General features: G+C 40.1%; 1 protein-coding gene across 2 annotated transcripts in view; it reads right to left on the bottom strand.

Moving 5' to 3' along the window:
* Positions 1 to 14,184, bottom strand: part of gria4b (glutamate receptor, ionotropic, AMPA 4b) — a 172,371-nt gene that overhangs the window by 74,715 nt on the left and 83,472 nt on the right. For both annotated transcript variants that reach the window (XM_084729992.1, XM_084729993.1), the window contains exon 3: positions 10,635 to 10,874. In XM_084729992.1, coding sequence (XP_084586118.1) covers positions 10,635 to 10,874 — 240 coding nt within the window. The remainder of the gene's footprint in view (positions 1 to 10,634; positions 10,875 to 14,184) is intronic.

Genomic DNA, 14,184 nt, shown 5'->3' with positions numbered 1-14,184 from the left:
TATAGACAGACACAGACCAATACAAAAATAAAAGTTGTTTTATTACTTTTATTGCTCAGCTGTTGGTCTTAATTATCATATTATTTCATAATGGTTTTGTTGTATTAACTTTTACTCATCTGTTGAGCATCTTAATTATGTAATTTTTTTATTCCTGCTCATGCTCTGTTTTTCACTCACGTCTTATTTATGTGTTGTTTGTAATTGTGGTTACTCATGTCTGATGTTTTATCCTTACACTCTCTACATTGTCGTGGCTGCTCATATTCTGTGCAGCACATTGTGAGTATAAATAAAGCTTTGCTTACAAATTTCTCCTTTAAAAGATTTAAACTAAACCAGGAATCAAAATACACACTTTTACTTTGACTCCCCTGATAGAAATCAGCAGCTGGAGTGAGTGTCTTGTACAGTACGTGACTCTGTGACACCCCATCATATCCTATTGTGCCACATGTTGTACACAGCAGCAGCACACGGACAGGAAGGCACAGTGGTGGCAGTCGAGGCAAGTAAAGCGTGCAAAGGGCCAGCTGATTACCAGCTGATAAATGTGTAGCCCTGGGGCCGTATGTGGAGCAGCAGCCAGCCGCAATCAGCATCAGCGTCAAAGACATAGCCACGGGCAAGTGTGCAGACTGATGCTGGAGCGTGTTGTGCTGATTGGAGCAGAGCCGGACACTAGATGGAAGCAGCTGCAGCGTGTGGAGAGCGAGAGAGTGAGTGCACATCTGGGTTTGTGCGTGCGTGTGTGTGTGATTTCTGCCTCTCCCTCCCCGTTGTCCCGTCTTTACCCCGCAGTGTGATGCAAACTGTCAGTGTTTCTCTGCTGCTCCCTCCTTCGACGTCCAGGCAGCCCTTCTCCTTTCACCTCTTCCTCTCCAAAGAGAGCCCAGCGACACAGAGAGGCTTATACTTTTAAAGAGAGTCATTCATCATACTGCTACCACTCCATCTGCTCCTGCTCTTCTTCTCCTTCTTTCACTTATTCCCTCTTAAACTCTTCTCTTCACCACATCTCATTGCTCCTCTCCTCATTTTTCATTTCTCTTTACTTCTCCTCTTGTTTCTTCTACTCTTTACTCTTCTTTTCTCTCTTCTCATTTTCTTCTTTCCTTTCATTCCTGTTGTTGTTCATTTGATTGTTATTTCTATTCCTCATCTCTTGTTTACTTGTTTACCCTTATTCCCTCTTCTCTTCTCTCCTCTCCTCTTCTCTCCTCTCCTCTTTCTCCTGTCCTCTTATGTCATCTCCTCTCCTGCAGTTTCCCTTTTTTGCTTCTCTCGTTTCCTTTCATGTAATTTCTTCTCTCCTGGATTTTACTCTCCTCCTCTTCTCTCTAAAGCAGCGGTGTCAAACTCATTTTACTTCATGGGTCACATGCAGCTCAATTCAATCAGACGTGGGCTGGACCAGTAAAACCATCACAAAATAATCTATAAGTAACACCTCAAAGTTTCCCCCCTTTTTAGTGCAAAGAGGCCCATTCTGAAAACTTTCACAATGAAAAAAACAACTTGTCCAACTATTAACCAGTCTTATGTTTGGGCAGTGCCTTAGCAGCAGGGTTCCAACAACATTGTTCTAAGATAGAATCTGAAGCTGCTGATTGACAATATTCTGCACAACGTTCAATATATTTAAATACGACCGCAATAAGGATTCATTGTTTTTTTCAGAGAACTGGAATCTGGTCTGGAATTAATGACTTCTCTTAGGACTTGGTGAAATAGTTTATAAACAGTTTCTGGTTTGGGGCTATGCTGCAATACATGATATTATTGTAGTGTGATGATTCACTCGTGCATCTGATGCATTAATTCAGATGGCCTGTATTGGTAAACAGCTGAATATGAATTGGAAAAAAAATTGATTGAGCATGAGCATGTTGATGCCTCTCTTGTTCGGAGGCGCATATGTTTCGTTTTTGGCATCAGGGAACTGCCGCTGTAACTTTCCGTCCTTCACCAAACTGTCATAATGCACAGGTGTGAAACAATTTTGGGGTTTTTAAGAAAGATGAGAGACGCTGCTGCAAATTATTCATGCATAACATGTTGACAGAAGTGCACCCAGCCACAAGTCTTCCAAACCACAGAGATGTCATGTTACTGAATGAGCAGGTAACATGTAGCATCACTGTTCCTCCACACCCCACTTCCTCTACACAGTCAAATTCAATAATGTGTTTCATATGAAACAGAGTGGCATTTTACTGCAAAAATGCATTTTAAGCAGTTTTAAAGTTTGTTCACAGATTCTCATGTAGGCTACAGTATTTCATTTACACATGAGATCCATAATAAGATGTTAACGCCACTGTAATGTCCTCTTCTCTCTGTCTCTACTGTTACTGGATTTAGTAAAACTATCAGGATTTCTTCTTGTAACTAATACAAATATAGGATTAAATGAATCAAAGGGTTCACACATTGCATTGTATTGTATTTCATCATGAGAGGGCTGAATCATATCCCACCGAATCATTAGCTATTTAAAAAGTTCTAAGATGCATCGTATCGATACAAATTGAATTGTCTCAGTCAGTGAGATGCACACCCCTGCTACCTAACAGTATAAAAAGTAGTGCTAGGTAATATGGAAATCAAATGTCACAATATTTTTGACCAAATACCTCTACTGATACTGTAACAATACAGTAGGGACGACTGCTCTCACAAAGTAAGTCCACCTCCAGCTATGTTTCAAATAATAGAAAATATCCTGCAAGAAGAAACAAATAGCTCCACACCTTGCCTTTATTTAGCATTCAGGGATTTATGAATATGCAAATAGTCCCTTCCTTCACCACACCACCACATAGACATGTTGACAAGGGTAAAAGCACAAAGGGATTTTTGACAAATAATCATCAGTAATGTGGATATAATGACTAAGTGGATAAAGGCAAACAATAGAACAGCTAAAACAGTCTGGTAAGTTCAGAAAATAGCATCACTGTAGTGTAATCCAGCCTCTGAAACCAGTAAAAGACAACACTTATGTCATATTATGATGTAACGATATCTAATAAAAGAAAATATTGAGTCTCATATCACAATATCAATATAATATCGTCATTCAGTGGACCCGATTGGACTGTTTGGTGGGCCGGCTCTGGCCCACGGGCCATATGTTGGAAACCTCTGCTCTAAAACACTTCCTGGAGTTGTTTTGTATTTCATCTTATTTTATTTCTATTCTCTCTATCGTCACCTCTTTCTTCCCTTTCCTTTTATTTTCTCTCTTTTCCTAGAATCCTTTTTGCATTTTATCCTATTTGTGTTCCTGTTTATTATCTTTTTTCTGAGTGTGTGTGTGTGTGTGTGTGTGTGTATTTATGGGAATTCTAGGAAAGATAATAGGAACAGCACTCACTATAACCACACACACACACACACACACACACACACACACACACACGCACAGTGCTACAGTATCCAGCCCCTCGTATCTCTGGTGCTTTGATGCAGGGAATCAGACTGGCGCTCATTGACTGAGCTCAGCCATGCGTGGGCTGATTCTACATTATAGTCAATACTGGATGAATGCCTGGCCCTGTGTGTGTGTGTGTGTGTGAGCGTGAGCGGGTGTGTGTGTGTGTGTGTGTGTGTGTGTGGTTTGTGTGTGTGTGTGTGAGAAAAAATCCTCAGGCCAAAGTGCTGCAGCCTGCACCCAAAAGCCTTCCGAAAAGCACTCGCATGCGCACACAGAACACTTACACACTCACACACACACACACATACAGTCAGGCAGCGCCGACGTGCTCTCACACGTTCATAACCTCAAACAAAGACTGAAAACCTCATGACATATTTGAGGTTTTAAAATATGCAAGCGTGCCTCTTCAGAAAAAGACTGCCTGAGCACACTGTTACTCACACAGGGACAGAGTGTGCGGCACAAAAACTCCACAGGAAAAATAATAATCGGAGGGATGGTGCCTGAGCTCGTACAGTAATAGTGACTCCCCATTTAGCTTTTCCAGCCCGCTGCAGAAAGAACGCCTCATGACTTTTAGGATTGTGAAAAATGCTTGTGCAGAAATTTACTTTCATGGTGTGCCAGGCAGCAAAACAGATTTCAAGTGATCAGCTAAAGCTGCTGGGCAAAATAAACGAGTGAGGAAGGAATGAAATGCAGGAATAGGACATTTATAAAGGAGAGAGGAGAAGGAGAAGTTACGAAACAACTGAAAAACTGCCATTAAATACTTCTTATCACCTTGAAAGAATAAACCAATCCAACAGACTGTTCATCCACTTTGGAGAAAACCTCTTTTTTTTTGACATGCAGCGTTGACTAATCCAGGTCATCAGCACATTTCATTCAACCATATCTGGCAACAGTCCCCGTGGTGAGCCAGTCGTGTTTTTCATATTGCTGCTGTGTTGTAACTGGTGCATCAGATCCTTGACAGCAGAGTTTCCCACTGTTAAGATGACAGCAGCTTCGACACGACAGCAGAGCCCAACAAACAACAGCCATCAGTCAGATGAAATGAGCTGCAACCGACTGATTTCAGCACCATGGACAGAGCCATCAGTAAAAAGTAAAGTTTAAAGTTTTGGTACGAATTGCAGAGTTATCAGCTTCTCTTTTCATACATAATGGGACTAAATGACAGCTTGTGGTGCTCACAGCACAAAAAAATACATTTGAAAAACTCAAAACCAGTGTCTCTCTCATGACCCACTTCCTCAAGATAATCTACAGACCTTGTTGTGAACAGTTTCATGTGGGATACTGGAACTTCTTTCTTTCGATTAGAAAGAAAGTAGTTCCGGTAGATTCTATTGCAGAAAGAAAGTAGTTCCTAAATGTAACTGCCCACAAAAAAGTCTGTGGACTATCCTGAGCAGCCGGGTCGTCATTTCTGGTTTTGCAAATGCATTTTTTGATGCTTTCAGCACCAAAAGGCAAGTGCCAGCTAGTTCCATTATAGTGGAGAGAAGGCAGACGTTTCTATGATGTCTAGGGTTGATATCTGCAAATCACTGCAGCTCACACCAAAAAAAATCTAGATGAAAAAATAGCACTACAGGGCAGGGGAAAATATGCATTTTTGAATCAGGGGTGAACTGTCTCTTTAAGATTTTTAGATTAGCGAAAACTGATATTAAAAAACATGCTGCTCTAGGCTCAGCATGCCCACAAAGCACAGGGACATGCTTATATACCTACTAAGTCGATCTATTCGTACTGACGTGATTTACAGCTGCTTGTTCAACCTCGTTCATTCTTAAGGACAAAATATTTAAGTGGTTCTCCGGCTGCTCTGCCTCAATTCTCTTCATGGAGTTTCCTGATGGATAGATAGCTTTATTTGTTGCCAAAGTAACTGCTAACTGTAACTTAGCTACTGTTAGCTAGTTAGCAGTTCTATTAGCTGACTCTCCCTCCTCCTGGGAACCCAAAACTCCTGTGCTAGAGGTGTAAACACCAACAGTCCCCCGGTGCTCCAGGTGAAGGGACTGCTAGCTGCACGGCTAACTAAGCTAATGATAGATTTAGCAGCGGTCAGTAGTTACTTGAGTAACACATAAAGCTATCTGTCCACCAGGAAACACAGCTTTTAGGGACAGGCGCCTTACAGAGAGCTAGAAAAAGAGCTGTCTTAATTGTTAAACAACTTCCATTGCCACTTAAAATCTATGCGACGTGACTCGGGCAGAAATCATATTCATGGACAAGGTAATATTAAAGTCTCTGTGTGTAGTGTTTGTGCATTTAGACATTTTAATGTGGAAATATTACATATTATAACTCTAAACACTGAGATTTAATTTCAATTTAATTTAATCTAAACAGATCTCTGTAGATCAAATATATTATAATATTTTTTTTTTTCTCCAGATTTGAGTGATACAACAACTTTCAAATAAAAAGAGACAGTCCAGGCTCTCAACAACAGGAACACAGTGCAGATCGCAGATTAAGGGACAACACGTACTGAGAGTGAAGTGTTTCTGCACAGTTTTAGACGGACATCAGTCATCTGTCTCCTCGAACAGGTGCGTTTCTTTCTACACATCAGTCCACATCACGTCTGACAGGTCTGCACGTCACACTTCTATACACCACCACTGCCAACTCTTTTTTTCTTTTCTTTGTTTTTTTTAAATGGTTTGGTTCTCTTGCTCCTCTTTCCTAAATGTTATGAACTTGTGCTTTTAAGTAAATACTGAAAAGGATCGATCAAAGTTCCTGGTTATGGTTGGATTGTCACTGCTCAACTTTTTTTTTTTTAAACTACTACTTGTACAACTAAACTCCTGACATGAAAAACTTTTGTTTCATTAATTGTATTTTATTCTAATTTTTAGTATTAATTTTTATAATAGATTTTTATACTTTCTGATGCCGTTCATCACCAAGATTCTTTGTATTTTTTGTTGTTCATTGTATTTTCATACTTAATGTTACTTATTTTGTACTTTCTGTAACATTTATTATTAAGATCTTGCATTGCTTTTTTTATTGTTCATTTTATTTTTATACTTCATATTGCTTATCTTTCTACTTTCTGTATCGCCAAGATCTTTTGTTGCACTATGTATTTCTTGTGAATATGTGTGTATCTTACAATAAAAACCATCATTTGATGATGACGCAACTGCAGCTTCATTGTATTTGCACAATGACAAATAAGTTTTTGAATCTTGAATGCTGATTTTTTTCTTTTCTTGCACTCAAAAGCCAGTGGTCATTATTTTAATTTGACTGGCAGAAAGCACATTTGAAATAATCATTATAATCCTTTTAAAATAGTTGTAAATCAGTTGTGATGTCAGATTGAGGCTTCAGGTGACCTCAAAGTCTGGTTGTGTGTCTGCAGTCCGTCCGTGGAGCAGCACAGCTTCACAGCGAGGAACCTTTGTTGTGTTTTTGGAGAACACTCGATCAGATACGAGTAGGTTTTGTTGAGAGGAGGCTTTTTACCCAGCCGAGCGTGTACAACCTGAGATAAGAGAGAGGGAATGAGCTGTTCTGAGGGGAGGCCGCCCTGATACGGTCCTCACACCGAAGCCCCCCAAACAGCCAATCGGCTCATTCGCTGCAGTCCCCACAGCAGCAGCACAGAGACAGAATGAAAACCCCTGACTACCTTCTGGAAAATGTATGAAAGCGAGATGTGGAGATCCAAGCGGTAGCCCATATCCATTCTGTCTTGTAATGGAAATGTGACACAAGAGGGTGGGAGGGTGGGAGGGTGAGTACAAACCTATTGACTCTGTGAGTGTGTGTGTGTGGGTGACAGAAAAATGAAAGGGGAAAGAAAAAAATCCAAAGAGAAAGAAAGAAACACACACACACACACAGACGGAGGAGAGAAATACATTGTCCTCGTCCTCAGGTGGGGAACAGAGCCAAAGACAGATAGAGAGGGACGTCCAACACCATCCACAAAACCTCTAACAGCAGCTGCACTGCAGTATTGATCGCTCAGCTGCCCAAAGACATGTTGTGGACAAAAAAAAACAAAAAACAGCCATTATTTTAGAGGCACGTCCATTCGCACGCCTGTGTTTGACATGAGGAGCATGTTTGAGGCCAAAGACACACGACATACCTGCCCGCTGACAGGGATTAACAGTCATTTCAAGCAAGTTATGTTGAATGAAATAAACCATTTTAGCGAAGGCGGGTTAACGTAACGTTTGAGAGCTCGGACACTTTGAATTCCTTAAAGGTAGAATCAATGGGATTTGTCCAAACTGTTTATAAAAACACCAGAAAGATAGTTTATTTAATAATTTTATCATTCCTAGGATGTCAGATGCCAACATTTTGGGTTGGCAAAGTGTCCCAAACAGCAAAATAATGAGAAAATAATGAAATGTATGTTTATATGAGCCTATACAAGCTTTTCTTTCTGATGCATATTATAGCTTTAAAACTAAATTTATTACAAAAAAACTAAAGATAAGATTGAATAAGATTGAAATCGCCCATTTGCTCAAAAGAAATCTTAGGTGCATCCTCTGATCTGGCACCTGTATGGTTAAGGTTTGGTTAAATTAAGGCAACTGAATCAAGTATTTGGGTTCTTAAGCATTTTTAACGTTAATATGTGGGCTCATAACCACTTTTAGTGTTGATTTCTGGATTCTCAACCATTTCTAGCATTGTTATATGGGTTCTTAACCATTTTTAACCTTAACCAACCAGCATTAAGGTTAAGGCTATAGCGAGTATATTTAGATTATTTGACGTGTGGTTGTATGAGGTACTTATCTATCCTCAGTGTATTAGATGGCAGTCAGCCTGCCCTGAAGTTTGAAGAAGCAGCAGGAGTACAGATAGCCAAGAAATGTACTGCTGTGGACAGGGTCAGCAACAAAACAGATTAAAGATACCTAAAAACTCAATATTTTAGGTGTATGCTATATTTAGAATATGTTTACCACTTTACTTTGCTGTCAGACAGACTTTTTCGATGGGAAACTGCTGTTAAACAAGCCAAATATCGTTGTCTTTAAATCAACCAGACTCCATTAGTAAAATCAGTAATTTTACCTCACAGAACACTGGAGTTACTGGTCTACTGTTGGTTAATTTGGTTAATTTGTTTGTGTTACCGTGTGGCTTTGGTGAATCTGAACTATACTTTTAAAACACCAAATTCACACGGTAACACAAATAAACAAATATACAGATCGAAGAAGTGGTAGACCCCGTGAGGTAAAATTACAGATTTTGCCAAAGGAGTTTGGTTGGCTTAGAGAGAGTGATATTTTGGCTTATATAATGGCAGTTTCCCACCAGAAAAGTTCTGTCGTAAAGGCAAAGTGTTGAAATTATTCTAAATACAGCATACTTAAAATTGATGTTGATTATTTAGGTGGCTGTCTTCAAACTGTCTAAAATATGTTTTGTTGCTGATCCTGTCCACAGTAGTACATTGCTTAGCTTCGGCATTGGTACCTCGCTCTGCTTCTCCAAACTGGGGAACCGTGGGTAATACACCGACTATGGATGAGTTCGTTATACAACCCCACTTTGAAATAATCCAAACTATCCTTCTAATGTCATGTTTGTCAAGCTGTGGGAATTTAAATTAAATTAAGTACAAAAAAATGCAGCTTCTCATTCCTAAACAAGAAAATCATCATTTGTCAGTGTCAAAAAGAAATCTCATCAGCATCTTCTGCTCTGCTACATGTACGGTTAAGATTTAGTTAAGGCAATTATATCTATTTAGTTAAGGTTAGAGAAGCATCATGGTCATGGTTGAATAAAAACCTTGTTACATGTTCGTAAGAGATGGGCTGCATTGTGTACTTTGTCCGCCCACACGTCAATCCACCCTGACCTCCCGCCTATGTGGTTGTGCAACAGTACAATAACATTACCGCTCCATCCAATTATGTGGAATACATAACTAAATTACCAAGTCGTCTGTTCAAGAAAACTGATATTTTCAAGGCCCACCGTGTAAAATTTACAGATTTATTGGTTGAATATGCCAGAAATTTAATATCTTTTTTTTTTAAAGCAGCATGGTCTCCAAAACCAAACAGGCTAAGAGAGAAAATCTTAAGAAAAAGATGAGCCGCCCACCAAAGCTAACCAGATTAACATGCATGTTCTGACTTACCTACTAGAAGAGCAGCTCGCGTCAATATCATCAGCCCTTTTTACTGAATTTAAATCATCTCTCAAAACTAAAGCAGGCCATGACAATTTAACTGAGGAACGCTTCCATCTTAGCTGAGACATGCGCCAAACTGAATGCCAAAACCACAGACTTGGAGGGACGGCAGAGATAATTGGCGACGAAGTGCTACTGACTCCGCGGAGCAAGACCTTACCTCAAAATGTGCTGCGTATATCTACAGTAGGGTGCATGGAGTTTATCGTGTTGCTCTGCCATGTTTCTACAGTAGTCCAGAACAGACAAACCAAACAGTGGCTCTGGGTAGATGCCACTAAATCTTAAACACTGTTCCTTTAAAGGATCTGGTGTTTGCTCCGTCAGGTCCGGGGCTACACACTGGACCCTTAATTGCAGATGACGGCGAGGGAAATACCAGTAAGTGAATTTTGTTTTTGCCGTCGCTCACGTAGCTTTTTTTGTCTCATCGGTCTAGTTGTCTGTTTCTTTGTGGCACAGTGAGCAACGCTTTATAGGTTCTCAAGACCAGCGGTTACACAGAACAAGTGCAGCTACTTTTCTTAAAAAACACAAAGATTTCCTGTTTTCTTGGAAGTTACACATCTTGTTCCAGTCTGCTGATTCTGAATGATACCTCATCATTGGGTCTGTCTGCCTCTAAATCTCATATTTTCTTTGCAGGTGTAACAGCACAGAGACAGAGGCTAGCTCTTGATCTTAGTGAGGGTAGCTACACTTGGATGATTTGTGTTTGTTCTTGCGACGATCAGTTCTGCTTCTTTTGAAATGAAAACAATTGATGAAAAAAAAGAAAAAACAGCACATTTGTATGGTGAAATATAGAGTGCCAGATTCACTAAACTTTGCCCACATGTGTGATTTCTGCTTTGTCAGTTAGATGAGACACACGTTTAAAGTATATCACACGTTCACTCTGGCACTGCTTCCAAGACCACATCTCCAACTTGTACATAAGCTGCCAAAAGGAAAAGACAGAAGCAGTCCATCACTCACCTCGGTCAGTGTCGTACAGGAAGACGAACTTGTTCCAGTCGTAGTGGTCGAGGAGGGACAGGAGTGCCCCCCGGATGGACGGCCGGAGCTGCAGGGTGAACTGGCTCTCGCCCTCGGTGGGGAAACTGGGTGTGATGAGGGAGATGTGAAGGGCGCTGCAGAAGGACGTCAACGTGTGGACGGAGCGCTTGTCGTACAGGCCGAAAATGGCGAAGACACCGCGGGAATACTGGGAGCAAACTGGGGAAGAAAACAAGAACAAACATCAATTAATAAATAAGAAGATGGAGCTGAGGTGATGGGAGGGAGAGAGGAAAAAAATATGTTAATTTATGTAAACTGGGTTGTGAAACTTTTCAAAAACTTCAATGAAGTTTAATGAGAGCAAATGAAACCAAAAAGGAGCCTTGAAGAGGGCCAGGAAGGCCAACCCACCCCTCTAAAGACACATAAGCATCTTTGTTTCTCTTAGCAGTCAGTCGGTAATCAGTTTATTCCAAATTCTTCATGTGCTCTACCCCAAAACAGTCAGTGCTTTTTCTGTTTCTGCGTTTTCTCTGAAATTATTCAACTAATCTGTTCCCCTCTTTGCATCATAACCTTCCTGTCAACACACTCTGCTCAAGTAATTTCACACAGTAGTCCCTGACTGGCTCAACATTTGGCGCAAATCTAAGTTAAAGTTTTACATTAAATTTTGGGCAGCAGAACACACTGTAACCACCGAATATATTAGCAAAACGTTTACATGTCCAGCAGACAGACAGAAATGATATCGTTCTTTTGGAGTTGTGTTCGCATTTTTAGCTCCGTTTTGGTCTCCACCAAACCCAAAAAGGAAGAACTACATGCATTTTATTTGTACTGAAATATTTTTTAAATTTTTAAAAAGAATAAATAATATTTTTGGAGCTTGTGGAACCACTTTTTTTAGTAGTTTAGTGCAATATTTTCAATGTGTAATTTGTCCTCTGGATTTGAAAACATACGGATCACTGCTGAGGGAAGAAAATGGAACCGTCATTTGAATGTTATATATTAAAAAAAATCTTTGTTTTCTTACTGGTTTCTCTTTTTTGAACGAAAATAAGTTGTATTTTCATCCATTATTCTCAAATCAAACATCCTCACACTTCTACAACCAAGATGTTGTTAGGCTGTGAATCAGTTTATTTATCTTTTATTAAGCACATTTCTCTCCTGATAATTTCTTTGTGCAGAAGCAAAACAACAACACCACACACAATGAGGACTCATCTCGAGGGGAAAAACATTCTTTAAATCAAACAAATCTTGGGACAATGCCGGAAAACTACCACCGACACACACAAAGTGTTGTTTCCAGTTTCTTTTTGGATTAATGGAAGTACCTGAACAGTGAAATGCACCTGAGCAGATGACGAAGACAAAAGAACGCTCAGTGTTTTGAATGACAATCGATGGTTAGAAAACGCGGTGCAAAAATCACCCCGGCGATGAATGCTTGGCACCACGACTGGAAACAAAATAACAAACCATTATCGCGCTGATTACCACTTTAAATCCTTTCAGGAGAACCACTGAATGCAGTAAACAGAGATCAAAACCAAGCGTATCCGTTTCCTCTGATGCTTTCATCTCAAAGCTGCTCTCTTCCCTCATTTAAACAGCAACAACAGCACCAACAACTCCCAGCGACACGTTGAATCATTCCCCTCATTGCTGTGTGGATATATATTCTTGAGGACGTATCCCCCATTAACAAAACACATCGCATTCACACTGCGCTGCTTCATGACATCAAAATGGCACAAACTCAACCTGCAACTGTTGCGTTTTTTATTGGTCAAGACTTTGAATTAATGGAAACTTTGCATTTTCATAAAGTCTACACACGCTGTGCTGTACACGCATGCACGTTGTGTGTGCGCCGCTTAAGGAGATCTCCTCATTATAGAAAGGTTTGGCTGTCTACAAGAGCCGTGCTATAATTGCCCACTTTTTACACACAACAAGAGAAAGGGAAGATAATGAGCATCCTCTGCCAGTTTCCGGGTACGAGGAGAATCAGAGCGAGCAGCAAACTGAAGGAAGAGCTCAAGATGTTGCTCTTGTTAAAGGAAAATGGGGGGTGGGGAAGCAAACAAGAGGGCTGCTTTACTGACAAACCCGTTGTTTCCATGCAGAGTGCAGTACTTTACTGTAGAGACACAGCCCGTGTCTCGTCTGATGTGCCTGCAGCATCCTCCCTCAGAGAGACAAACAAGACAACAGTCAGGGAGACGGAGCGAGGAGAGCCATGCTTCCTCTGTTGTACATACAATTAAGGTACACGGAGGTGCCGGGAACGATCAGGAGAAACACAGCAGCCAGGACTGTGCTGTTCTTGGATTTGTTGTAATGTCATAGCTAAAGATTGCTTTCCCTCATGTAATGACTCATTTTAAGTTTGTCTCAGTGGGTAACCTGCAAAAAAAGTTATTAATGGGTTTATATAAATTCACATGCATGGGTAAAATGAGCTAACTGCAGGCAGGCAATGGAGGAGAACAATAGAGCTCAACACCGAGGTTCTGACTGAATATCTTGTTCATCCTCTGCATAGAAATCAACCCTGTTTTAAGAAAAACACATTTTATCTGCAATGCCATTGAAAAGTACTACCCACAATCTCAAAGTGTAACACCGCGGGCTGTGATTGGTGTATCTCACTGTTGCCATGGAAATGTTTACCACCCCCATGAACAGGTAATTCCACCAGCTCATTAGCTAGCTAACATGACGTTGTTATGTCACAGTGAATATTATAAAACATATTGCAACACTTGCATTAACAGCATAAACATAATAATGACAAAGGTTAAATTTAAGAAGAAATGGTGTCATTCGCAATGGTCTATGGGAGGAGTAGTTCCTTCACTCTACACTTTTCACTCCCAGTTTTTGTACCCTTGAATTTTTGTCGTAGTTGGTTTGTTTAGTTCCAGGCCTAAAACTCTTTATTGAAGGCTTTTCTGCATGGGAAAGTCAAAGTTGCTATTGAAAAAAATCAGTGGTCACTGTTTAGCTCTATAACTCAAACATACAATACAATGATATGGTTTTTTTTCCCCTCGAGACATCAGAAATAAAAATGATTGCGCAGCCTTTTTAACATTTATATCCACTAACACAGCAATAACAACTCTAATCAGCCGCCAGGATTTAATTCAGAAAGTCTACAACACAACTTTTGACCTCACATTCTGCAAATAATGGGACGCCTCCATCTGATCTGACAGTGATGTAGGGTAGCGGAGGATGACAAATTGTGGACGATACATTAATTGAAGGCCAAGTCGGATGTTTGAGAGAAATTCGATCAGGGACCATGAGAATAAAGTTGTCGGTGGCTTTATGGCAGCAAAAAAAGTTCCAAAAAGTATTAGCTTTTTGATGGCTGCAACCCAGGCTCATTGTCAACATGGAAATTAAATTAACTAGTGTGTAAAAATGTTCACATTCACTGAGAAAGATAAGAAAACTATAATGTTTTTTTTTCTCTTTGTTCTTCATTTATTTGTCATAATGA

The sequence above is a fragment of the Lutjanus erythropterus genome, chromosome 11 (genome assembly GCF_056507025.1).
Source record: "Lutjanus erythropterus isolate fLutEry1 chromosome 11, fLutEry1.hap2, whole genome shotgun sequence".
In the NCBI taxonomy this organism is placed as follows: Eukaryota; Metazoa; Chordata; class Actinopteri; order Lutjaniformes; family Lutjanidae; genus Lutjanus; species Lutjanus erythropterus.
Note: the sequence above shows the minus strand (reverse complement) of the source record. Positions and strands in the feature narration are given on the sequence as shown.